This window comes from Oncorhynchus masou, chromosome 9, assembly GCF_036934945.1.
Source record: "Oncorhynchus masou masou isolate Uvic2021 chromosome 9, UVic_Omas_1.1, whole genome shotgun sequence".
Taxonomy (NCBI): domain Eukaryota; kingdom Metazoa; phylum Chordata; class Actinopteri; order Salmoniformes; family Salmonidae; genus Oncorhynchus; species Oncorhynchus masou.
The window spans coordinates 35,111,625-35,137,072 of NC_088220.1; the positions used below are offsets into that span (position 1 = coordinate 35,111,625).

General features: G+C 42.5%; 3 protein-coding genes and 1 long non-coding RNA gene across 5 annotated transcripts; 1 reads left to right on the forward strand and 3 right to left on the reverse strand.

Moving 5' to 3' along the window:
• Positions 1–1,376: 1,376 nt before the first annotated feature.
• LOC135545937 (sperm microtubule associated protein 2) lies at positions 1,377–6,237 on the reverse strand. Its single transcript, XM_064973938.1, has 8 exons — positions 6,135–6,237; positions 5,944–5,974; positions 5,734–5,790; positions 5,420–5,554; positions 4,243–4,365; positions 3,601–3,742; positions 3,231–3,365; positions 1,377–2,998 (listed from the first exon to the last, which is right to left on the reverse strand). Exons 1-8 carry the CDS (start codon positions 6,151–6,153, stop codon positions 2,888–2,890), a joined length of 753 nt encoding a protein of 250 aa, XP_064830010.1. The 5' UTR covers positions 6,154–6,237; the 3' UTR covers positions 1,377–2,887.
• Positions 4,350–13,008, forward strand: LOC135545940 (uncharacterized). 2 transcript variants are annotated; one of them, XR_010456525.1, is made up of 4 exons: positions 4,350–4,432; positions 5,060–5,146; positions 5,467–5,542; positions 10,141–13,008. It is a non-coding gene; the product is annotated as an uncharacterized LOC135545940 (long non-coding RNA). The 2 variants fall into 2 exon arrangements; XR_010456524.1 differs by lacking the exon at positions 10,141–13,008 and having other exon boundaries at positions 5,467–6,950.
• Positions 6,519–14,102, reverse strand: arl9 (ADP-ribosylation factor-like 9). The gene is made up of 4 exons (XM_064973939.1): positions 13,573–14,102; positions 8,347–8,515; positions 7,973–8,148; positions 6,519–7,663 (listed from the first exon to the last, which is right to left on the reverse strand). The coding sequence occupies exons 1-4, from the start codon at positions 13,768–13,770 to the stop codon at positions 7,484–7,486; spliced, it is 723 nt and encodes a 240-aa protein (XP_064830011.1). The 5' UTR covers positions 13,771–14,102; the 3' UTR covers positions 6,519–7,483.
• Positions 14,103–15,442: 1,340 nt separating this feature from the next.
• Positions 15,443–25,369, reverse strand: srp72 (signal recognition particle 72). The gene is made up of 19 exons (XM_064973937.1): positions 25,247–25,369; positions 24,406–24,526; positions 24,127–24,250; positions 22,125–22,268; positions 21,893–22,004; positions 21,750–21,781; positions 21,503–21,627; positions 21,319–21,376; positions 21,035–21,166; positions 20,783–20,911; positions 20,169–20,241; positions 19,877–19,941; positions 19,674–19,769; positions 19,001–19,104; positions 18,817–18,894; positions 18,472–18,609; positions 18,320–18,360; positions 18,029–18,188; positions 15,443–16,226 (listed from the first exon to the last, which is right to left on the reverse strand). Exons 1-19 carry the CDS (start codon positions 25,356–25,358, stop codon positions 16,034–16,036), a joined length of 2,037 nt encoding a protein of 678 aa, XP_064830009.1. The 5' UTR covers positions 25,359–25,369; the 3' UTR covers positions 15,443–16,033.
• Between the last annotated feature and the right edge of the window lie 79 nt (positions 25,370–25,448).

A 25,448-nucleotide genomic window follows, 5' to 3' on the forward strand; every position in this document is an offset into this window, starting at 1 on the left:
AGCCTGCTTCCATACTTCATGTCATCTGTATAAGGGGGCTGCTGAATGCAATGAGGAAGTAGGGTACAATGACGGGAAGAGTTGGCGGGGGGGGGACTTGGTTGTGAGGCTTTGTTTTGTGTGTCTCTCAGCAGGGAGCAGGATAACATTAGGCTTTCATGGGACTATAAAAGATGTGAGGCAGCACTCATTTTACGACAGATTCTACAGAATCGGCTAGCCATGTAACAGGGAAGATGGCAAATTTGGAAGGAAAGGCTTTAGACAAGTAAGCTGAGGTTAAGAGCAAACAACCACCAGCAGGTGATGCCACCTACTTGTCGGTTCAGTTGTCCCAGTTTCTAAATATCTGTCTAGGGGAAATAACGTGAAGTAAAGAGAGAAGGGAGTGATATCCTGCCAACAAACTTAGGGTAATGTTGGACTGATTGTGGGAACTGCCAACAACAAAAATATATACTAACTCAGGTACTTCTGGTCCTAATAAAACTCTCCTCTCTGTTTTACAGTGTGTTATAAGAGATAGTTGTGTGGCCTGGCTGCACATACTGCACACACACAGTGGTATATACTGTTCTTCCTGTCCCGGTCTGTTTTGTTTCCCCTGTTCAGCTGACTGTGTAAAAAAGAGTCACACCCAAAGAGGGAAAAACAAGTGTGTTTGTTGAGAGTTGAGCAGCTAACTCACCAATTGCTGAACATTCATCAAGCTCCAGCTGAACGCATATTGTCCCTTCTTGCACGGCACTCTTAAATCATTGCATGCCATCTTATGACTTGTGTTGCAGCTGCAAAACAACTAAAATAAGTAAACAAACCAATAAAGAAATGGATATTTGAAGATCAGAGAAAAAAAAGTATACCCCACCTTTATTGATATGTGCTGATAGCTGGCAAAGTATATCAGGAAGATAATGCCATACTGCTTGTTATGTCATTTTCCGAACCACAATTCAGTGGAATGAAAGGCCGTTAGTGCTCTATAAGAGGCCAATGTGGTGTGTATGGAATTTGAATGGGCCCTGCATTGTCTGTTGCTAAGAGGACTTAGCAGGCTTGTGTGGAATCTGTCACCCCAAGACTGGTGAGCGTCAGAGCCTGGTCCAGCTGGCCCCAGGAACTGACTCCAGAAGTGTCCAAACTGCACTCTGTCCAAGACGCACTTTCCAGGACTCAAGAAGCTGCTAGACTAAGAGGATTCACATGTGCTTCGATGTATGAGCAACAACAGTTCTCACAAGGATGACATTTTCTTGTCGGTTTTCACTTTATTTAAAGTTCAACCAAAAGGGGCAAGTGAGGATGTCTTGGTTTGTTGTTATCCCTGCATTAGGAGGAAGTGCATGTGTGTGGGGGTTGAAGATGTAGGCCGACCACATATTTTAGATTTTATTTGATCAAAGGGTATTTGAGTGCAGCCTTGAATAGGCAAGGATAATATGAGAAGATCAATCAAGGCCGATAAGACACAAAATGAACCATGACATTTGTTTGCATACTTAACTATTGAGGCAGTGAAGAGTTGATAGGAAATATATGTGTGCAGACAGCTCTTCATAAGGTTTAAGTGGCTAAATGTGAAAGTAGCTAGTTTCACCCAGTAGTTAAACATGTGATCTTCATTCAGGTGTTTAAAGAGGGGATATATTTACACACACAGTTTATTACCAATTACTACATCCATAATGAACTGTCTATAAACTAATTACGGACCGTTTAGAAGCCCTTTATAAAAAGTGTAGTTTAATATAGCGTTGCAGTTCTCTGCCAAATCCAGATCAGTCTCACTAATACTCTGCAAGCGTCAACATCTCATGTAACTGGCGGGATCCAGACAGTGAGACAGCCACCCCACTCAGAGCCTATCAGTGTCAGCTGGAGCTTGATGAACGTGTCAGAGCTGGTTGCCACACACAGACAGAAAACCAGCAGCATAGATCAGAGCTCCTCTGTAGGAACAGGTGCCCCATGGGAAGTGAGTCAACCAGTGGGAGGCACCAACGGCCATGACACTCCTCCTTCCTCCTCGCCCTCCTCCACCTTCCACTCTATCCCTCTTTATCCTGCAGTCCAAGGTCGCGATCATTGCTGGCTTATCCAAGATTAGGTCCCAGTTGGACGCTTGGATCTGATTTGAAGTCCAGCCTCCGAGGTCTGTTCACCTCTCCGCTCGGGCCCTACACTCATGGCGGCTCCACCATACCTCCTGCACAGCTCTAAATCCACATAGCCCCATTGAAAGCTATTGTGTCCACTTTTAGGTAATGCTCACATGTGCCTGTAGTGTAACCGGGATTACGGTGTATTTCAAACAGAGGTCACGGTGCCTTTTGTAAATTAAACAGTGGTCATATAGACTGGGAGGCTGACATTTAAAGCTCATGGGGCGAGAATATGGTTTTTGAATCAATCTATGAGGTTTCACTATCTCAAGGAAAACACGCGAGGAATCTTTACAACAGGTGGTTTTGATATAAACAGAGAACCCAGAATGATTGAAATGTCGAAACACATGTGGATCCTTTTATCATACCGTTGCTCTCATTTCAAAAGATGAAAACACATTCTTCTGGAAAGAGAGCCTACTGGAGCAAAGCAACCGTTTGGTTTGGCTGTTTGCTAAAGACAAATGTAATGTATTGCTTCGATGTCGTCAAAAAGAGCTCCAAGCAACACATCTCAATGCGCATGATTGCAAAACCAGTGGGGGACAAAAGCGCCCGGTTTTCCCATCTCGGCTCTGGCGCCAAACAGATTTTTTTTAAAGCACAAGACGTTGTTTTATTAGAGACCCCTTGAGTACTCCGTACCCATTTATTTTGCTTTTCTCAGTGGCCATTTTCCTAGTACATTGTGCACCACCATGGACCTTGACGGAGAAGCAAGCTCATAAAGGTGGCAGGTCTCTCAGAGGGATGTAGTCCTTATTAAGTCCCTTAGGAGCTGATAGAGTTTGAAGTTGTGAAGTTGCTGTGGCCTGACGGGCTCTCCTTGACACCTGTTGAGAATACATGTTTCAGTGAGTTCTCTCCAAGGATCTAAAAAACTTATTTGAAAGCATACTCTTTCTCACGTCGCATCTTTCTTCAAATTCTAGAAAGACAAAAAATGTGCACATCACAACAACATTGAGAAAATGTTACACATTGGTGAAGAGCATTATTCTAGGTCTATGAATTTAACTGTTTTCCAGCGTGTTGTGTGGGTGACAGTAAAGGCGATGAGCTCACTGGCCAAATGGAGTCCTCTGGATGTCCTCGCTCAAAGAACATTTTACAATCCCTCAATTTGGGCAGCGAGAGCTGGTCCAGCCTGGGAGTGGTCTGGGCTGTTTTGGCAGCATAGGAAATGTATGTCTCCACTTTCTTCAAAAAAGAAAAAGAAGTAAAAGATGAATCACTGACTTATGTATGGTTTCCCAATCAAACATGCAATTGTGAAAACGAACTCAAGCCTTGAAGGCAACCCCCCCCCTCCCCCAAGTTATCCAATTGTTATCCAAAAGGTACAGCAACTGTAAACCTTTGATATACACCTTTGGCAACACTTTCAATTACACTGAACTGAATGAATAACTTACCTTTCTTTCTAGGCACTTACCTCCCTGTTGCTTTTGAAGTTGAGGTGGTTCGCTTTGGGATTGGCTAGCTGTCGTAGCCGTGGAGTGGTCTCAGCAGTTCTCACTCTGGGGTCTATGTGCCAGATAGGGCAGCTGTACTCACAACACGACGTGTGAGGAGGACTGTGGAACCACAGAGGTTCTAATATTTCTATATGCAAGATCACCATAAAACAAACACAAACACCCCAACATAGCCCTCTGCCTTGAACTAAAACCTCTCATCTTTTCAGACCATTCCCAAGGGAGTGTACTCCACAGAGGCATGAATACAAAGAGGTATGTTGTTTTTTATATTCGCTCCAGTGTGCAGGCCTGAGAGTCCTTTCTCGAAGGCTTGAGGCCAAATGTGCGCTGCTGCGCTTTAAGATTTATAAAAAGACTTCCGTGGCCGTCTCTGAATGTCCCAGGGGCCTGACCTTTGGACAATAACCCCTATTATCTCATCATCGTCTCCTCTCTCTCCCAGAGCCACAACTCGCAACTGAAATAACACATGTCAAAATATCGTCTTCTTAGGCCAAGGAGGATCTGCGCCAAGTGGCATGCTTGCGTATACTCTAGTATTTAACAATGTGGACTGGGCACATTTTGTTATAGTCACGTTTTCTTGGAGATTTTACCCCATTTCTTGGGAGCTTCGGGACCTGGTCTTGGGTGTTGACAGGCGGACAACAAGCTCGTACTGGGCTGTCTTGGAGGAAGAACGTAATGTCTTCCTGGAGGAGATCACCTCCTCGTCTTTCCTGCAGGAAAATACAAGCAATTACCGTCCATTTCTTTGGACTAAAAGAAGACTCATCATGCCAGAGGGTAAGAAACTTAACCTCCTGTCTTAATGGACAATTGAAAGGATTAAATGCATCACTAATGATGCAACGTTTTAGTGGGGTGAATAGACAGATCGGACTGTGTTGAACCTGAACAATTTCACTTCACATTTATGCGAGATATAGATCATGACACATTGTGTGGGTGACATACCACCTCTGTTGCCTGCAGGCAGCACCCAGGCAGCTAAATTCACTTTTCCGTAATCTCATTAGACTTAATGGTTCAGTCATAAACTGAACATTTGAAGAATGCCAAATATCTGTCTCCTATTTCTAGTAGGTTGGTGAGGTTATGTGGTCAAACTACAACCCCTTGGAACACTTGGGCATTGTTTCTCTGTCAAAACCACACAAAAAACAAACTGCAGCACATTAAAACATAAATTCAATGAGCACAGAAACAATGATGGCAGCTTGCCTGTGGCCAAACTGGCCATTCATTCTCACTTACTGGCAAATGCTGCCTTCTTCAATTCAACAAATTGCTTACAAGGCAGGGCATCCTGAGAAGAATTTTGATTGAATGACTTGTCTAATGTTGCTTGCACGTTTAGCTTGGCAGCTGAATGATAACTTACTTTCTTTTTTTGTGTATTATCTAATACAGGTCTGTCTAAATCTGACGAACAGACATTTCTCGATTTCGAATTGACATCTCTGTAGCAGTCACCTCCAATGAGGATGCAGGAAATTGGCAAGTAGCCTTAACATCCCTTTTCACTCTTGAGGACCATTTCCTGCGCTTGAGCTCAGAGCCAAATGTACTGTATATTACGCAAGCTTATGGAGCAGACCAATATAAGACTTAGCAAACATTTTCACTGTTTTGTGGTGACACTGCACAATAAAATGGTAATGTATCGAGTATACCTGCTTACAGTGCTTTTTTAGTCAAACTGTTGGCTCATACTTTTTTGAGAGTCATCAATAATGTTCAGCCTGGGTGTAATTAGTTTACATACATTACCTCAGGTGGTCCTCCCATGCTGAGAAGTCTCTTTTGTGCTCAGCTAGGTATTGGATTCTCTCTGTTGGAACTGCACCCAGCGCTGAGTAAGACAGAGGCCATATTGACTCCTGATTGCCCCAGGTAAGCTTTGGACTAGATCAATGAGGAAATCCAATAAAACATCTTCACTATGAATGCTAACGTATAAACAAAAATAGTACTTGCTTTAATGTGTTTTTTTCTCCCACTGATAGACTTGTCATAGAAACATGTAAAATGTAATGAGCATATAATTATTTGCAAATACCAATACTTAAAAGTAGCCTACTTACCAAGGTGTTGTGGCCCACACTGTTTTGTTTTCTTTGTGTTGTGCAAGTTCCAGAATCCTACAAGAATGTTTGATTTCATTATTCCCTGTTAAAATGTATATTGACAATACAAAGACAACCAACAACTGGACAGTAGTTGTAGTACCTTACTTTTTTTTCACACATCAGTTTGATCTGAAAGCAAGGAATTCATAAAGAAAAGATGTGCACCTGTTTGATGGACATGATCTGGATTCAAGTCCTACAAAAGAGAGGATTGTTCAGAGAATAATACGCAATTGGGTTTAGCCCCTTATGATAAAAATGGAAATTATATTAAAAAAAAGGACCAAAATTTAAGGATAACATTAAAATGGTTTTCAACATAAGCATTCGGACAACATGGTTCCCACCATACGTACCTTTTTTTCCAGATACCATATCTGCCTGATGGGAAGTCTTTATAAATGTTCCCAGTTGAATTCACCTGCTGGGTCACAATGGTCTGTGTTGTTGCTATGGTATTGGGAGTCCCTAGCAACTTATCACATGACAGGACTGGACTACTTGAGTGTGGCGGGTTGAAACCGGAGTGTACAAGCCCATTTTGGGGGTGCGTCTACCTTATTTCTTAAGAGTTCCGATACAGGATTTCAAATGAAAAGTGATATCGGAGGTCAACAATGACATAAATATTTATGGTTAGCTGTATTTTTAACTCCAAAAATAAACATATAGATATTTATATTGGAGGAGTGAGAACTAAATGTCAGCATAAGCCTATAGACAACAAGTTGAGCCACACAGGTATTTATAACCAGGTTTTTATTTACATCACCAGGTGTGACAAAACAGAAAAAGAGTGGGGGAAAAATTAGGTATTTTATGCTTAAATGACAGAAACAGTTTGGAGGTCTGTTATAGTCATGCCATACAAATAATTGTTCCATTGGTTTTTGAAATTCTGTAGTGCACTTCATACCGGCTTATTACTCAAGATTATACCGGTAGTTTTACAAGTGATGAACATGAAAATGAGTAGCACATGTTGTGCTCACATGTAGATTTATTCCTTAGTGCATGTAAACGCTTCGACCTACTCCAAGGCAAAACATTGTTAGCCAAATGCCCAGACACAAGTGAATAATGATACTTTGGAAATGTTCAGTTCTTCAAAATAATTTTTGGGATGATTGCTTTGTTTAAATAAATATCACATCGGTTTTAAGAAAATATAACTATGTAGCAAGGTCCCTTTAAGACAACATAGTCAATACATCACGTTCCTATGCAATATAAACAAAAATAATCCTATGTACAACAAAAGGGTCTTCAACATACTACCTAACAGCCATTTGTCTAAAATGAACCTGCATTATGCTCTGCAAGTTGTACATAACTCTACGAGAATAATATTTGATAACAACAAAGCATTATCAATTCAATCCCTATAGGTAAGGATGTTGAGACCATCCTTAAATTATTGTGTCTGAAAGTGAAAAACTACAGAGGCAAGTAAATGATAAAACTCTGTGCTATTGTTCATTTGTGCTAATACAATTGCCAGTGAATGAGTTTGACCATAAGAACCTTGTCAGCTTATGGCTTCTTTGGATGTGAATGAGGCCTTTCACTATCATGCAGTCTGTCAGTAGAGATTGTAGCTAGTGCTATCAAAACAAATGAAGGCAAGCCAGGACGGGATGAAACTAAACTAACCTATCACCTCTCAGCCAGTGGGACATTCATAGCTGATGACTAGATGGTGAGTCTATCTACTATCCTGCACCATTTGAATGATCAGGTCCCGTGCGTCCTGCACAGCAGAATTCACCTCGGTGTCCCCCTTCCTTACATGGGTGCCGATGAGGAAGAGCTTGCGCTGGTCCCCCACCTCCTCCAGGGACAGGGCTTCATGGAGTGTTGTGATACTGCAGGCCCCCTGGTTATCCTGGAGGCAAGGGGAATAACGGGAACAAACCCAAGGTGAGACACTGGAGCAGGTGCAGTATCTCACAAGGATGAAAAAGAGGCGATGAGGAAAGGAAACGCCACAAGACTATTGAAATGCAACTCTTGGCTCGTTCTCACGTCTGTCCTGGGTTCCTCACGTCCTTCCTCATCTCATTCTTAAAATTCTTGAAAGAGATCCAAGGTTACTCCCCTCTGACACTCCCCTTCAACGCATTTTGAGGAGGCGAGTAGAAAATACGTGAGGAATCAAGGAAAGACAATTGAGATGCAAGTATGTCAGTCTCACCTGCTTGTTGGCTAGTACCACTAAGGGAAGGTAGAGGTCGGTTTCGAGCAGCTCGTGGAGATGCTTCTTAGCCAAAGGGAACTGGGCGGCGTTGGAAGAGTCCACCACAAATACGAGGACCATAGCCTTGCACATGTACCTCTTCCAATAGGGCTGCAGATTCTCTGTGCCACCAACTACAAAAGATGGCATGTTTTTAGTTAATTTCTTCACCATAAGGTATCAGAGCAGTAAGTCATTTTTTAACATTTATTAAACACAAGAAAATACTATGAATGCATATCGAGTGATGAACTCATGTTGGTCCTTCATATCATGGTCATCCAGATAATCAGTAACTGCACTCAATATTTTCATGTGCAAGTTGCATTTACTTTCTAGGAACTCAATCTGCAGGTCCTCTCTATTGATGGAGACGGCATTGAACCCCTGTGTTGGGGTCACATCCTGCTCCAGACTCCCCGAGGCAAAGCAGTGAAGCAAGCTGGTCTTCCCTGCCCCTTCGAGGCCAAGCACCAGGACTTGCTTTCCCGTGGCTTTTGTCTAAGATGGCACATAATAATAAAAGCACATCCAGATACACAAGTTAACACAACCCGGTTAATAATATATTTAAACATTGCATATTAATACTTTTCTGTAATTGCTGATCCGGAATCATGTGTTATGTGAACATTTATAAAGCTTGGGCCATGGTACTGGTCATTGCAAATAGTGAACCATCGATTTAAGCCCACAATGAACTTTTATTGCTTCATCTTTACTTCAGCCTTAGTTTTCTATCACATAGAAGTCAAAGAGACTGAAGGGGGCATAACTGAACTGTCGCATTACAACAGCATGTGGTCAGTTCGAGCTAACCAATGCCTGAGTAAGAATAGACTAGTGCATGATAAAACAGTGCGGCAAGATTATAATGTCAAGATAAGACTTGGACCTAGCTACAGTTTGTACACCAGATGTGTGATAATTATGTTTCCTTTACTGGGTGTTACAGGTTAGCTTATACAAAACGCCATTAATTATCCTGCTGGCTGGAACAGTACAGGAGAGTTGAGCATGGTTCAGTGTGTATGTGTTGCGCTCGTTCACCGAGTTGTAAAGGCAAGCAGAGCAGAAACGGGATACTCTTTAGTTGACCGATGTAGCTGGCAAGATAACTTCAGTTAGTGCTAAATACGGCTGCTAGAATCCTGACTAGAACCCAAAAAATTGATCATATTACTCCAGTGCTAGCCTCTCTACACTGGCTTCCTGTCAAAGCAAGGGCTGATTTCAAGGTTTTACTGCTAACCTACAAAGCATTACATGGGCTTGCTCCTACCTATCTCTCTGATTTGGTCCTGCCGTACATACCTACACGTACGCTACGGTCACAAGATGCAGGCCTCCTAATTGTCTCTAGAATTTCTAAGCAAACAGCTGAAGGCAGGGCTTTCTCCTATAGAGCTCCATTTTTATGGAACGGTCTGCCTACCCATGTCAGAGACGCAAACTCGGTCTCAACCTTTAAGTCTTTACTGAAGACTCATCTCTTCAGTGGGTCATATGATTGAGTGTAGTCTGGCCCAGGAGTGGGAAGGTGAACGGAAAGGCTCTGGAGCAACGAACCGCCCTTGCTGTCTCTGCCTGGCCGGTTCCTCTCTTTCCACTGGGATTCTCTGCCTCTAACCCTATTACAGGGGCTGAGTCACTGGCTTACTGGGGCTCTCTCATGCCTTCCCTGGAAGGGGTGCGTCACCTGAGTGGGTTGATTCACTGAAGTGGTCATCCTGTCTGGGTTGGCGCCCCCCCCCCCCCTTGGGTTGTGCCGTGGCGGAGATCTTTGTGGGCTATACTCAGCCTTGTCTCAGGATGGTAAGTTGGTGGTTGAAGATATCCCTCTAGTGGTGTGGGGGCTGTGCTTTGGTAAAGTAGGTGGGGTTATATCCTTCCTGTTTGGCCCTGTCTGGGGGTGTCCTCGGATGGGGCCACAGTGTCTCCTGACCCCTCCTGTCTCAGCCTCCAGTATTTATGCTGCAGTAGTTTATGTGTCGGGGGGCTAGGGTCAGTTTGTTATATCTGGAGTACTTCTCCTGTACGATTCGGTGTCCTGTGTGAATCTAAGTGTACGTTCTCTAATTCTCTCCTTCTCTCCTTCTCTCTTTCTTTCTCTCTCTCTCTCGGAGGACCTGAGCCCTAGGACCATGCCCCAGGACTACCTGACATGATGACTCCTTGCTGTCCCCAGTCCACCTGGCCGTGCTGCTGCTCCAGTTTCAACTGTTCTGCCTTATTATTATTCGACCATGCTAGTCATTTATGAACATTTGAACATCTTGGCCATGTTCTGTTATAATCTCCACCCGGCACAGCCAGAAGAGGACTGGCCACCCCACATAGCCTGGTTCCTCTCTAGGTTTCTTCCTAGGTTTTGGCCTGTCTAGGGAGTTTTTCCTAGCCACCGTGCTTCTACACCTGTATTGCTTGCTGTTTGGGGTTTTAGGCTGGGTTTCTGTAAGCACTTTGAGATATCAGCTGATGTACGAAGCGCTATATGAATACATTTGATTTGATTTAACTGCGGTTGAACTTTTAACAGGAAAAAAAACGATTGTTTTTTGCAGTGCTGAGCTAGTATTGTAACTGACATGTAACGTTTCATTCCCTCAACTGACGTGAATGAATTAGCTACGTTAGCTATTAGCTAGGACAGCCATGTCAGCTCTAACCTCTAGCTATCTGACAGATAGTAATAATAGCCACCTCATATAGCTATCTAACTAGTTGTTTGTATAGACATGTTTTGTAGCCTTTGTTTGGTCCCGTTTCAACAGGAGTAAATTAACTTGGCTAGCTTTCGCCAGTTGATGTACAGTTAGAGAGAGCTGGCCAAAAGTTGGCTAAAGTTAGCTATTATTTTTGCCTCAATCACACTCGACCTGAATCAAATGATGGAACCATCAGCCAAACGATTGAAGAGTTATATTCTGGCATTTTTTCAGTACAATGTACGTTTTTATTAGTCAGTATGGCAATGTAATGTTATTGATCTGTCAGTTCCCGAGCTAATTCCCTACTTTTCACACTGACACAGTAATAAACCGCTATAAGGTTAAAGGATTCACTGTCATGGTGCACAGTAGAGGTCTGCGCAGGACCTTTTCATACCGGAATCCGCGTCAGCTGTTGGCTTCCTGTCTGACTCCCACCCGCTACCCCAAGAACTGGTCCCAGACCCAACTGCAGTCCCGCAATGTTATTTTAGGCGTATGTGATGCAGCTCACATGCCAGCCATGGTCCCATTAATTTTGCGCCCTATAGGGAATATCAAATGCAAAAATTACTTAAGAAATTGTTTAAATTCCTAGAGATTCTAGACTATCTGTATTACTGGGCTATATCGGCCAAAATGCTAGATGTAGTTTGAAGAGAGCAGAGTATGAAAGACTTCCACATTCTCTTGAGTTATTTTCATAGTTCCCTTTTAGGAGTGGGAAGATTTTCAGACTGAGAAATATGGGTGACCAATATTTAGGCCTATTTCGAGGCAACATAGTAAGCTATATAGGAAGTACATTTCCTTGGAAAGATAACTGCCCGTGCTTCTCCGCCCATGTATAGGATATAGCCTACTCTATTTAATTGAGACCACACCTGATCTCACAGGTATGTCTACTGAACGGGATGCAGCAAGAATGATGACAGCGACATTTACTATATTTTTCATAGGCTTATATGATATAGCCTAGCTTTTAGGAGGACAATTTGCAGGCAGAGACAAATAAATGGTTAATAAATCATTATTGAAAATGAAAAGGTGCAACGCTCGCTCACCATTGTAGCCTAACTAATGTGCGAGTTGTGCCTTTTCTTTTTCAATGATGATTCCATTTTTTGATTGCACGGCGACTCACATTGGTTGAGCACCCTCCTTTACTCCATTATCAAGCCTATTTATTTACAGACAATTTAGCAAACTACAGTCTAATCATATTTAAGTTAATTTCATATTTAAATTACCTGCCACGTAATTCCCCACCCACGTTTGCAGCCTACTCTATTTCAATGAGACCACACATACTAAGCGTACTTGAACTCTCATTATCAACTAGGAGAGGTAGGCCACTTAAGGATGGCAGGACCTTAAAGCAGCGAATTCTGTGTGTGTGAATAATGCGAAAAATGTGCTTTTAATACAATAAGTAGGCTAACGCATACAAAGCAGAAAGAGGACCGTTTCCAAATAATCGGTGGATACAAAAATGCTTTCATCCAAAAGTCATCCGTCTGACCGCCCACAGAATGAAAAATGCAGACCGTGCCGCAATGATTTCTGTCGGGGCCCGCAGGTCCCGTGGGATGGCAGACCTTGAGTGCACAGTCAGTACACAACACTGCTCACCATGTCTTAGTAGGATCAGATGGTGACAGGGGTCCCAGCAGGGTCACACAGCCAGGGAAGAAGTCTACAGAGCTCGGGTGAATTTCGCAGTATATTAACAATATCAGTGAATGATACAAAGTTCCATCTTATATTGATGGGCATAGCTACAGAACAGCAGTTTAAGCTTAAAGCTACAGTCTAGGATCTGGGAATAATGGTAATTTCCATTATTGGACCATTATTCTATTCTTGGATAATATACTGTATAAATGTACACTAAGGTAATTCTTTGTCATGCTTCATCTTTTATTGATTTATTTTTACCTTTATTTAACTAGGCAAGTCAGTCAAGAGCACGGATCAGATGGTGACAGGGGTCTCAGCAGGGTCAGGCAGCCAGGGAAGACCAGTTTGTGATGGAGCGGAGATGAATTTTAAACCAATAGTCTAACAACCAATACAGACTTTTGATTGTTTTTCTTAAGACATCCTCAATATCAAATTTCAGCCAGCCCAAGCAGCCTGCACACCCAAACCACACCAGTCTAACTCAACTCTCTCCCAACACAATTTCCTTCCCAGTTCCCACCATTCATTTTTTTCAATTCCCAAGGAAAATGTTTGGAAATAAAATATTGACCTAGTTCAGTCTTAAACATATTTTATTTATTTTACTAGGCAAGTCAGTTAAGAATAAATTTTTATTTTCAATGACGGCCTAGGAACAGTGGGTTAACTGCCTGTTCAGGAGCAGAACGACAGATTTGTAACGTGTCAGCTCGGGGATTCGAACTTGCAACCTTTCGGTTACTAGTCCAACGCTCTAACCACTAGGCTACCCTAATGACCTCTCACCTAGCTTGATAACTGTGGGCATTTTTTATTACTTTTTGTTCAAATAGAGAAGGCATATTCGATTATGTAAAAATGCAGGAAATTAGCTTTAGATGCCCCAAAAAGTTCCGCCAGGTTATGCCTCCCCCCACTTCCAAAACCAAAGTGGCGCCTTGTATATAGATATATTGCCTATCTATGGACCCTATTTATTAAAAACTGCAAAGGATATTTGCCTCTAGTTTACAAGTCTCTAGTTTGAAAAGTCTAACTTGTTTAATATCTTCACAAGTACTTTTCTGTGGCGGTGAGGTAATTCCCAATAGCAACCACAAACATCCGTCAAGTAGGCGTGCCTCAAAATAGACATTTTGTAAGCATAATACGAACAAAAAGTACCTCTGTTACGATTGTTGGTGTTTGCTGTGCGGGTTCTGGTGCTTTTTGTGCAGTTTTTTTCCTAGTCTCCTTTTCTATTTTCTCTGGTTCTTGCTTTGGCTTTTCCCCCGAAGACGCATAAGTCCAGATGACATACGCAACTCCTCCGGTTACTGCAAGAGCAAGACCCACGACCGCAGCTTCTCTAACAACAGGCATGTTCGAAACAATGTTAGGAAATCTCGGAGAACTGTTTCACATGTCTTTATACATCGTGATAATCGTTACGTATCGATAAGTTTGCATCCCCCAGTTACAACAAGTAGATTAAGCTCTCAATGCGATAGGGGATATCCGGGGGCTTAGAGCACACAGGAAGTAACGTTAAGGCTCATACAGAAAATAATGTTTGCAGGAGCTAGAATAGATGAATATAAATAGATACAATATAATACAATTTCTAAATAAAAAAACATCAAACGCAAGACATGAACGTTCTACAATGCAGCCAGTCACTACTACATTACACTCGAACTGCCGAGAAGACTTAATCTTCTCGAGAGTTGTTTCGGCTCATCAGTTTGATTGACATGTAGAGACTTTATACAAGTACCTTCAAGGGGGTGTATGGCTGCGTTTACACAGGCAGCCCAATTCTGATATTTGTTCCATCTTTTTACATAAGATCTTCTTCAGAGCTGATCTGAATGGTCCAATTAGTGAAACAATAACCGAATTGAGTTGCCTGTCTAAACGCAGTAGTAGCATCACAATTTCAAAGGTAGGACTGAAAAATAACATATAGAAAATCAGCAACATGAATGATGCAGCTAAATTATTCTTTCTTGTTTGCATTTCCATAGTAAGTCCACCAGGCAGCGCTTGATATCAAAGAGGGAACACTGCGTTCAATGCCGATGAACAATGCTGATGAGATGCTCAATGACCAAAAAACAGGGTAAAAACTAATTACAAATATACACTAGACTGACAGGGAGGGTTGTGTTGAAGCCACCCTGCTTCCATCTTAGCACTCAATTGGTAAAAAAATATGTTAGAAGCTTTAGAAATGCATTTATTAATCTCTACATTTGTTTTTGACATGTTTATTTTAGTACAGACACCTTTAATGCATACTTATATTACATTGTGAGCTAAACATAAAAATATTTTTTTAAATCCTTTATGGCAATTTTTTTTTAAAGTACTAATGTTACTGTCCCCACTACAACAATACATGTATTTTTGTCCTTTGAAACATTGAATTGAAATACTGTAGAATTCCATGTATTCCTTTGAAGGACTGCTTCTTGAGAGTGCCAATATGTCTGACCGGTGGCTTCAAAGCCTCTCATTGGCCAATAAATACAATAGAAATCCAGGATTTACAGTGCATTCAGAAAGTATCGAGACCCCTGGACCCTTTCCACATTTTGTTACGTTACAGCCTTATTCTAAAATTAATTAAATAGTTTTTTTCCATTATTAAATTTAAAGTCTCACAGCAAAGGGTCTGAATACTTATTTAAATAAGGTATGCAATTTAAAAATAAAAAAAATTCAGTTTTTGCTTTGTCATTATGGGTTATTGTGTGTCGATTGAGGAAACAAATATTGAATACATTTTACAATAAAGCTGTAACGTAATAAAATGTTGAAAGTCATGGGGTCTGAATACTTTCCATTAGCACTGTTTATACACATCATTGATGGGTCGGGAGGTAGCCTAGTGGTTAGTGTTGGACTAGTAACCGAGGTTGCAAGATCGAATCCCTGAGCTGACAAGGTAAAAATCTGTCGAATAAGAATTCTTAACTGACTTGGCTAGTTCAATAAAGGTAAAATAAAAATTGAGAAGACTTTCCAAAGACAAAATTAACACAAAGATCCGTTTCAGTTAAGGAAGCCTATTTATTAAGACATAACAATGGGACACACATTTTGGCCAAAATCGTTTGCTTTCATCATTTTCCTTAAAACAATACGCAAATGACGTACTGCTACCCAATAATAATTAAAAAAATGGTCTTTTTACTTTAAACCAATGCAGAAAAGAAATATATACTAACTTTTGCATACAAAGCTTGCCTCTTCAGTGGGCAACTCATGGAAGTTTTCAAAAACTCAGGCTCAGAGAACAGAAACAACTAACAGTAAATTTCCTCTGCACAGAAGATACAAATTATAACTAGAGAACCCACTTGCCTACAACAAACAAGGTCTCAGGTCATTTAAATTAGTTCTCCGACAATTGTTTCTGCATAAAAAAATCTAACCGTGAAGGAACCAGGCAGGGAATTGAGGCCCATTACTCAATTCATCGCAACCAATTCAGCAACTACAAATTGGACAATGTTTGTGGTCAAAAAAAAAAAAGAACAGGCTAATCAACTTAAATGACAAAGCACATGATTCTGTGAGTTCCGGGCCGTGTGGTGGTGGTTGCCTATGTGTTGCTCCATATCTGCAGGGTTCTTCCAGTCTACCAGCCACTCTTGCTTCCTTTCTTCTTCTTCTGAGGGGCCTTCTTGCGGGCCCCTGGCCCTGCGGCAGCGGGCTTCTGCTGTCGTGGAGGGACCACATTGCTGGCAGCGGGGGCTGAGGTGGAGGCAGAGGCTTGGGCTGACCCTGGCCGGGGGGAGGTGGGGGGGCTGCTGGCAGTCTTACTGGCATCCCTGGAAACACAGAAGAATGTGTTACCGACCAAATGCAACAGTACAGGTAAAAAGTAAAGCTGTGACAATACCAGTATTACATTTTCTTTTCCATGGAAAAAATGAAAACACGAAGCAGCCCAAACTCTTTGGTCCTTTAAAAACCTGCTGTAAGTAAAATATTGTGTACTATAGCTAGGAACATAATGACTCTGGATGACAACATAATATTTATGTTTGTTTCCAACATTAGGGCGGTTTAACTATACAGTCGTGACCTGTCATAAATATTAATTTTCAAAGTCTGCTGCCTCAGTTTGTATGATGGCAATTTGCATATACTCCAGAATGTTTGAATGATTCTCTCGTTAACACAGGTGTGATTGTTAACGAGGACAAGAATGGAGATCACTCTGTCATGCAGATTGAGTTCGAATAACAGACTGGAAGCTTCAAAAGGAGGGTGGTGCTTGGAATCATTGTTCTTCCTCTGTCAACCATGGTTACCCGCAAGGAAACATGTGCCGTCATCATTGCTTTGCACAAAAAGGGCTTCACAGGAAAGGATATTAATGCCAGTAAGATTGCACCTAAATCAACCATTTATCGGATCATCAAGAACTTCAAGGAGAGCGGTTCAAATGTTGTGAAGAAGGCTTCGTGGCGCCCAAGAAAGTCCAGCAAGCGCCAGGACCGTCTCCTAAAGTTGATTTAGCTGTGGGATCGGGGCACCACCAGTACAGAGCTTGCTCAGGAATGGCAGCAGGCAGGTGTGAGTGCATCTACACGCACAGTGAGGCAAAGACTTTTGGAGGATGGCGTGGTGTCAAGAAGGGAAGAAAAGAAGCCACTTCTCTCCAGGAAAAACATCAGGGACAGACTGATATTCTGCAAAAGGTACAGGGATTGGACTGCTGAGCACGGGGGTAAATTAATTTTCTCTGATGAATCCCCTTTCCGATTGTTTGGGGCATCCGCAAAAAAGCTTGTTCGGAGAAGACAATGTGAGATCTACCATCAGTCCTGTGTCATGCCATCAGTGAAGCATCATGACACCATTCATGTGTGGGGTTGCTTCTCAGCCAAGGGAGTGGGCTCATTCACAATTTTGCCTAAGAACACAGCCATGAATAAAGAATGGTACCAACACATCCTCCGAGAGCAACTTCTCCCAACCATCCAGGAATGGTTTGGTGACCAACAATGCCTTTTCCAGCATGATGGAGCACCTTGCCATAAGGCAAAAGTGCTAACTAAGTGACTCAGGGAACAAAAAATATATTTTGGGTCCATGGCCAGGAAATTCCCCAGACCTTAATCCCATTGAGAACTTGTGGTCAATCCTCAAGAGGTGGGTGGACAAACAAAAAGCACAAATTCGGACAAACTCCAAGCATTGATTATGCAAGAATGGGCTGCCATCAGTCAGGATGTGGCCAGAAGTTAATTGACAGCATGCCAGGGCGGATTGCAGAGGTCTTGAAAAGAAGGGTCCACACTGCAAATATTGACTCTTTGCATCAACTTCATGTAATTGTCAATAAAACATTTGACACTTATGAAATGCTTGTAATTATACTTGAGTATTCCATTGTCACATCTGACAAAAATATCTAAAGACACTGAAGCCGAAAACGTTGAAAATTAATATTTGTGTCGTTCTCAAAACTTTTGGCCACGACTGTATATAAAAAGGTCCCACATGAACAAATCGGGAATCAGACAGGTCTGCGTTGATTTTTCCCGAATTAAACTATTCGACTCATGTACATTAAGTGTTAGTGGAAGTGACCAACAATAAGAGACACGGATGCATTACTCACAGGTCGGATGCAGCTCCTGACGTGGCCCCCTGTGTGCCTTTTCCCACTTGTTCCTTCTTCTTGCCCTTCTTCCTGCCCCGGTAGTAGGTGCGCTCTCTCATGGGCAGCCATCTCTCTGGGTCAGGATTCGCCGTTGGGTCGTAGTTCTTGGGCAGTTTGCCTAAACAGAGGCAGGTGAAAAACAGTGATTCCCCATCCCATTCAGAGATGCGGACTTTATTTAAATCAGATGAAACAATTATTTGGGTCACACAGCATGCAGATATTCACATACAACACAACTTGCAATACCCTTCTTTTTCTTCTTCTTCTTCTTTTTAACATCCCCCTGGCTGTGGAGAGAGGTAATATTGATAGTGAGAGAAAGCCTATGTACACAGAATGTGTAGAACAGGTAGTATGCAGCTTAATTAAGTGTTTTAAAAACCTTCAGGTCTCCTCACCCTTGTTCTTTGGGTGGGTTCTCCCCTGTTACTTTAGCAGCCTTCTTTCTGACATAGTTGGCTCCGTGAGAGTTCTCCAGCTCATCTACGTCCACGTTGAACGACATGCTTTCAGGAGAGGGGAGGTGCTTGCTGAGGCTGGGACAAAGGGCTAAGGATATAACATGCCTTTCCATTTACTAGCCAGTTCTATGTACTTTATGATAACAATGGTTATAAAAATATAAAAAATATTTAAAAAATGCCTTGACTGAATTTAAAACTGCACTAATCAGCGATAGTCATTCAAATACTCAGACTCATACTTATGTGTAGTTTAAAATACCGAGAGCAAAGAAAGGATACGACTTGGCTTTATCTTGATCCACCAAAGAATAAGCCGAGATAAGTTGTGCCAAAGTGTGGATGTCATTGGTGTTTTGCCTGTGGAGCGGGAGGGGGACTAGTTATTACATTGGATATCAAGCCTAGAGCAAGCAAAACATTCACCAGCATCACCACCACACAACAGAAACAGAACATTGCTCACTTCCACAGTTGTTCCAGGTCACTGATGGCTTCCTTTTTCCGTCCGTACTTCAGCTTGAAATCAGCGGCCTCTCGTACGAGCGCCAGGTGAACAGATGAACCAGGCTGGGATGGCAGAAGACAACAGTTGACAAGTAAGTGCGCTACTATGGCATCACTTTTTCAAAGTTACATCGACTTCGTGATGAATCTAAAAAGGTGCTCGCCTACTTATACCCCTTTCATACATTGGAAGCCACTAGTAACGGGTCGATAGCGACAGTTGATAACCTTTCAGACATAACCTTTTTTTTTAAAGGGCAGCATCAGAAGCATCTAACTTTTCCAAGCAGAATACTGCTCCTGCATAGGATGTTCAGTATTGTTCCCCTGACAACAATAAACATTGCTGATTGATGTTTTTTTATGTTAGGGTACATAGATGTGTTTTCTTTCTACTAAATGTATTGTTAAGTCATTGTATTTAATGAACGTCAAAGTACTTTTCTTAGGAGCGAGTGGTCTGCGTGCAGGCAGCAGGGTGGGCACAGGCAGCACGAGATCATTTGATTGACAGTTCTGGTAGCCGAGTGATGGACGTTATTCCCGCTTCAAAAGTGGAATTCCTTTACTGACAAGTAGAGGTGCCGAGGTGCTTTCAAGACGTCACAATCCATGTCATAGGGGTATAATACCTGTTCAGATTGGTAGTACTGAATAGCTTGGCTGAAGACATCAATTGCGCTGTCGATGTCCTCTTCGTGGCTGTACATTGATACCAGAGCTGAGATCTGTGAAACAATGTCAATTTCTTAGTCTTATGATCCTTGTAATGTTTGTTCAGAAAATGTTACATCTATGATTAGATTAAGAGCAATAGAAGAGTATAAAAACTAACCATCCCTTGTTTGTGCTTGAAATCTTCAATCGACCTCAAGATGTCACATGCTTTTGTAACGTGACCTTTGGAGAAGACATCAATACATTTATTTATTATGAGGTTAACTTGTAGTCTGTCATATGCACAAACACAACAGAATTAAATGCTAACAAAACAAATGAAAAGATAACAGTACCAGGCATCAGTAAAGGCAATGTTTAGCACTAATCTAATCCAATTTATCTTCAATAGGCTTATTTTTGGGGTGTTTTACCCAGTGACAAAAAAAAGGGATTTGAAAGAAGTTTACCTTGAGTCAAATAGAGTTGTGCCATCGTCAATTTGATACCAGATGCACTGTCTGGGTGCTGGTCTGAGAAACGCTTTAAAAACAGAATCACACAGTTAGCATTATACTTGCAGGATAAGGAAGATATTTAGTTTTTGTGTGCGCACTTTTTACCCCCCTTTATCCCTAATTTTGTGATATCCAAATGATTAGTTACAGTCTTGTCCCATCACTGCAACTCGAGCACAGACTCGGGTGAGGCGATGGTCGAGAGCCATGTGTCCTCCGAAACACGACCCTGCAAAGCTGCACTGCTTCTTGACACATTGCTCGCTTAACCAGGAAGCCAGAAGCACCAATGTATCGGCGGAAACACCGTCCAACATGGCCAAACCCTCCCCTGACCCAGACGATGCTGGGCCAATTGTGCACCGCCTCATGGGTCTCCCGTTTGTGGCCAGCTGCGACACAGCCCGGGATCAAACCCGGATCTTTAGTGATGCCACTAGCACTGCGATGCAGTGCCTTAGATCGCTGCGCCACTCGGGAGGCAAAGGAAGAGCTTTCAATGTTCTATTTATATTCATACATCAACTACACTTATCTCAAGTTAGGATTTGGCCCACAGTGAGTACCTGAAGCAGCTCTATGGCCTTCGAGTGTTGCTTCTCTCTGCACAGCTGAGCCACCTGGATCAAAACTGGCCGCGGGTGACCTGGGTTCTGGGACTGGAGGCCTGACGTCAGCTTTCTGCACTGGTCCGCCTGTGGGGTATAATGTAACGCACGTCATCAATGACTGTTTGGAATACCAGTCTAACCCATTCAGACTGTGTATAACTACGTGTAAAAATACAACTGAAGAGTTAATGTACTCAAATCCGATACCTGGTTAGTGTACATAGCCAACAGGGCTTTGTTGAATTCAATGGCCTGCAGCTGCTTCTTGGCCAGCTTGTACTCAACGCCATCGGCATTTGTCAGTTTCACCTTCTTCTTAGAGTCAAACACGTTTTGGTCCTGCGGGAGAAAAAAGGGATATGAGCAACAGCTCTGGCCCAGGATCAAAACCATGGGTTCAAACAATAAGAGAACACGGTCAATAACAGCAAAGCTTGTTTCAATGTTTAGTCGTTGCTAGCAGTACAGGGGATGTTCATGCATGTACCCACCTTGTTTATTGTAATGATGTTGTTAGCAGTCACAGCTAGAAGTCCCACATCTGACGGCCTAGGATTCAACAAAAAAAAATTAATGGGACACCTCTTCCGCTATTCTTTTCCTGTGCCTACAATTACACATCAGCTACAATGGAATGTAATGGCTCAATTGATTCCACTTTGGAGGAACACTCACTTGAGCTTGATAACTTGGTTATAGAGCTGTAGCGCCTCCTCTGTCCGACCCTGTAACTGCATAATGTAGGCCATCTGGGAGTGGATGACAGCCAGCTCCGACTCAACGTCCTCCTCAGTTATATCCTGCACGAACCAGACAAGCCAATTATGATTCAAAACATGAAAAAAAAGTTGGTGACATTTCTGTCTGTACGCTCAGCCATGACATTGTGGGCATATTTATTTCACAGGCATAGAGCACTCACCGAATCCTCTGAGAAGAAAACCCGACAAAGCTCTGGAAAAAAATAAACAAAAATTGTCAACATTAACCACAAAAGGGCTGGACAAAAACCTTAAGTGCTACATTATGTAGCAGGATGAATTGCAATACGTCTGTGGCCCTGACCTTCTGCTTCCTGTAGTTTGTTCAGAGCCTCCGTGAGCTGGCCTCGACCAATTAGAGTGCAGGCAGCGTTGTAGCTCAGCTCATATGTAGTCTCAGACAGGCCAAGATCATCCTGCAAAAACAAGGTGGAATGACATTTGGGAAGATTAAGGATGCCAGGGCTTCAATAACCAAGTGTCTCAGAGGACCATTATAAATAGAAATCTGTTCTAATTGTGTGCAGAAGACCCACCGGAGAAGCCTTCTCCCATGTGCTCATAGCAGCCACCACTGCTGATAGGTTGGTCTTCCTCTCCTCTTCGTATTCATCCTGGGAGTTCCTGATCAGGTCCGTGTAGACAGCCTTGCACTCATCATAGCGCTCCATACGGTACAGCTAAGATGAGAACAAAAGGGGAGGCCAGGGTTGTCACCAGTTACCACAATTGATTTAATAAGTCTGACGCTAAGGATATACTGCTTTCCAGAGAACAGGTTCAAATACCTGTCATTCACGTGAAGAAAAGGAGGAGAGACCGAGGGAGAAGGTTGGGATGCTTTGTTAGGATTCGTAGGAGAGTAAGTAAATCACCACTACCATCGGGTCTATTGTCAAACGTACAATCACTGGAAAACAAACTCAAAACCCAGGGCGTGTACTCAGAGCATGCGAAGACCAACTGGCAAGTGTCTTCACTGACATTTTCAACCTCGCTGTGACCGAGTCTGTAATACCCACGTTTCAAGCAGACCACCATAGTCCCTGTGCCCAAGAATGCAAAGGTAACCTGCCTAAATGACTAACACACCGTAGCACTCACATCGGTAGCCATGAAACCCTAGACGCACTCCAACTCGCATACCATCCCAACAGATCCACAGATGATGCAATCTCAATCCATATTGCCCTTTCCCACCTGGACAAATGGAACACCTATGTGAGAATGCTGTTCAGTGACTACAGCTCAGCGTTCCAACATCATCGTGCCCACAAAGCTCAACACTAAGCTAAGGACCCTTGGACTAAACACCTCCCACTGCAACTGGATCCTGAACTCCCTGACGGGCTGCCCCCAGGGAGTAAGGGTAGGCAACAACACATTGTCACACTGATCCTCAACACCAGTTCCCTCAGGGGTGTGTGCTTAGTCCACTCCTGTACTCCCTGTTCACCCACAACTGCGTGGCAAAGCACAACTCCAACACCATCATTAAGTTCTGATGCCAACAGTGGTAGGCCCGATCACTGACAACTACGAGACAGCCTATAGGGAAGAGGTCAAAGAACTGTCAGTGTGGTGCCAGGACAACAACCTCTCCCTCAACGTGAGCAAGACAAAGGAGATGACCGTGGACTACACAAAAAGGAGTGCCAAACACCCCCCCATTTACATAAATGAGATTCAAGTGGAGCAGGTGGAGAGTTTCAAGTTCCTTGGTGTCCACATCACCAACAAACTATCAAGGTCCAAACACACCAAGACAGTTGTGAAGAGGGCATGACAACACCTTTTCCCCCTCAGGAGACAAATTATTTGGCATCGGTCCACAGATCCTCAAAATGTTCTGCACCATCAAGAGCATTATGACCAGTTGCATCAACGCCTGGTATGGCAACTGCTCTGTGTCTTACCATAAAGCGCTAGAGGGTAGTACGTAGAGCCCAGTACATCACTGGGGCCAAGCTTCCTGCCATCCAGGACCACTATACCAGGCGGTGTCAGAGGAAGACCCCAAATATTGTCAAACCCTCCAGTCACACAAGTCAGCTTCTACACCCAAGCCATAAGACTGCTAAACAATTAATCAAATGGACACCCAGACCATACCCTTGTTTTACACTGCTGCTACTCTGTTTATCATCTATGCATTGTCACTTTACCTCTAACTACATGTACAAATTACCTCGACTAACCTGTACCCCCGCACATCTACTCGGTACCAGGCCCCCTGTATATATAGCCTTATTATTGTTATGTAATTCTACTGTGTTACTTTTTATTTTATTTTAGTAAATATTTTCTTAACTCTATTTCTTGAACTGCATTGTTGTTTAGGGGCTTGTGAGTGAGCATTTCACAGTGTGACAAATACAATTTGATAATTATTACTTTGTGGCTGAGGTAACTATTGATGACTTGAGGCCAGTACATTGGGCCAGTTTACAGTGGCTGGCAGGATTATCCACTGAAGGGTAGACAGCCAAGCAGAGTTAAAAACAACTCATGTAATGTCTTATTTTCAAAAAGTCTTACCACTTGGCCATAGAGTTCCTTGAGCTTGTCTGTTTGTTCTGAAACACTTTCAATGGTCTTCAGGGCACTTTCAACTCTGTTCAATCGGTACTCACAGTAGGCTTTTTCAAACACGATAAGCTCACTGAAAAAGAACAAAAAAACAAGTGTTCAACATTGTAAAAGGGTACAACCAGGAATTTCTCTGACCAAGTCAAGTATTTATACATTTTGATAATCTTGTAGCAATGCAAAATCTAACAATATGTCATTTATAGTCATTTGTCATATTCAACATACCTGCCAAGTACTTTTGAATAAGTGTTCATGACATTCAGTGCCTCTTTGAAACTGCAATTCTGCACTAGGCAAACTATTTTACAGTGAAGGGCTGTCACGTCTTCCTTGACTTCATGCAAAACTGTGGAAGAAATGCACTTCGGGATTACAATTTACATTAAAATGTATACATTTTCTTCAGGTCAACGCTAACAAACTAGTTATCTATAACGTAATAAAATCTTAATTTGAAGTGCACATGGAAAAATATTTTTTGCTCAAATCTAGTAATCAGTTTCCTGGTAGATACCGTATTATGGGACGGCAGGTAGCCTAACGTAAATGGTCAGAGCGCTGGGACAGCCCGAGCTGGTAAAAATCTGTCGTTCTGCCCCTGAACAACGCAGTTAAGCCACTGTTCCCCGGTAGGCCGTCATTGTAAATAAGATTTATTTCTTAACTTACTTGCCTAGTTAAATAAAGGTTAAATAAAATAAAGTGATAACTAAGCGTCTAGCACGGTAGTTGCTATAGTGGCTAAGCTAGTAGTTAGCTAATTGGGACACGTCACAGTGTTGAATAATTAATATTGGTCAAAATGTGATATTACTGTCCTCAACAACATCTACGCTCGACTCCGACTCGCCAGTTGGCAAAATTACTCAAATATAAACAGAAACTAGTTAGCAATTGGCTTGAGTAACGTATAGTTGCATATTTCTGCTATTTCTGTTAACGCTTTAGCTAAGTGCTAACAGCTGTAGCTAGCTGTGTTAGCCAACTGCCTAGCAAACTAGTCAGCCCTTAAACAATAGCTCATAGCTTGACAGTTACAAACATGTGAACAAGAGCAAAAGTCTACTTTTGTTGACAGCTTTGAGGGCCCGCGTGAAGTCTCCATTCTGTCCACAGCGATTCACTTCAGTCCACAGCGACGCAACGGAGCCTCCTCCACTCGACATGTTTCGCTGCATGCGAAACTGTAGCCGGAAGCAAAATGTGCTTCTTCCGGGTTGATAGAATCACAACTGTACCTAAAGAAAACAAAACAAGTGAGGAATCCC

Excerpts from the sequence above, each read along its gene's own strand:
- LOC135545937 (XM_064973938.1), bottom strand. Across the intron at positions 5,555-5,733 it reads GTGTGGGCCACAACACCTTG|TCCAAAGCTTACCTGGGGCA; the intron begins GTAAGTAGGCTA and ends TCATTGATCTAG. Across the intron at positions 2,999-3,230 it reads CAGAGGACTCCATTTGGCCA|GTGTCAAGGAGAGCCCGTCA; the intron begins GTGAGCTCATCG and ends TATTCTCAACAG.
- arl9 (XM_064973939.1), bottom strand. The coding sequence starts at position 13,770 with ATGCCTGTTGTTAGAGAAGCTGCGGTCGTGGGTCTTGCTCTTGCAGTA. Across the intron at positions 8,516-13,572 it reads CACCAACAATCGTAACAGAG|ACAAAAGCCACGGGAAAGCA; the intron begins GTACTTTTTGTT and ends GTGCCATCTTAG. Across the intron at positions 8,149-8,346 it reads GCAGATTGAGTTCCTAGAAA|TTGGTGGCACAGAGAATCTG; the intron begins GTAAATGCAACT and ends CATCTTTTGTAG.
- srp72 (XM_064973937.1), bottom strand. The coding sequence starts at position 25,358 with ATGCAGCGAAACATGTCGAGTGGAGGAGGCTCCGTTGCGTCGCTGTGG. Across the intron at positions 21,628-21,749 it reads TTTTCTTCTCAGAGGATTCG|GATATAACTGAGGAGGACGT; the intron begins GTGAGTGCTCTA and ends TGGTTCGTGCAG. Across the intron at positions 21,167-21,318 it reads ACATCATTACAATAAACAAG|GACCAAAACGTGTTTGACTC; the intron begins GTGGGTACATGC and ends TTTCTCCCGCAG.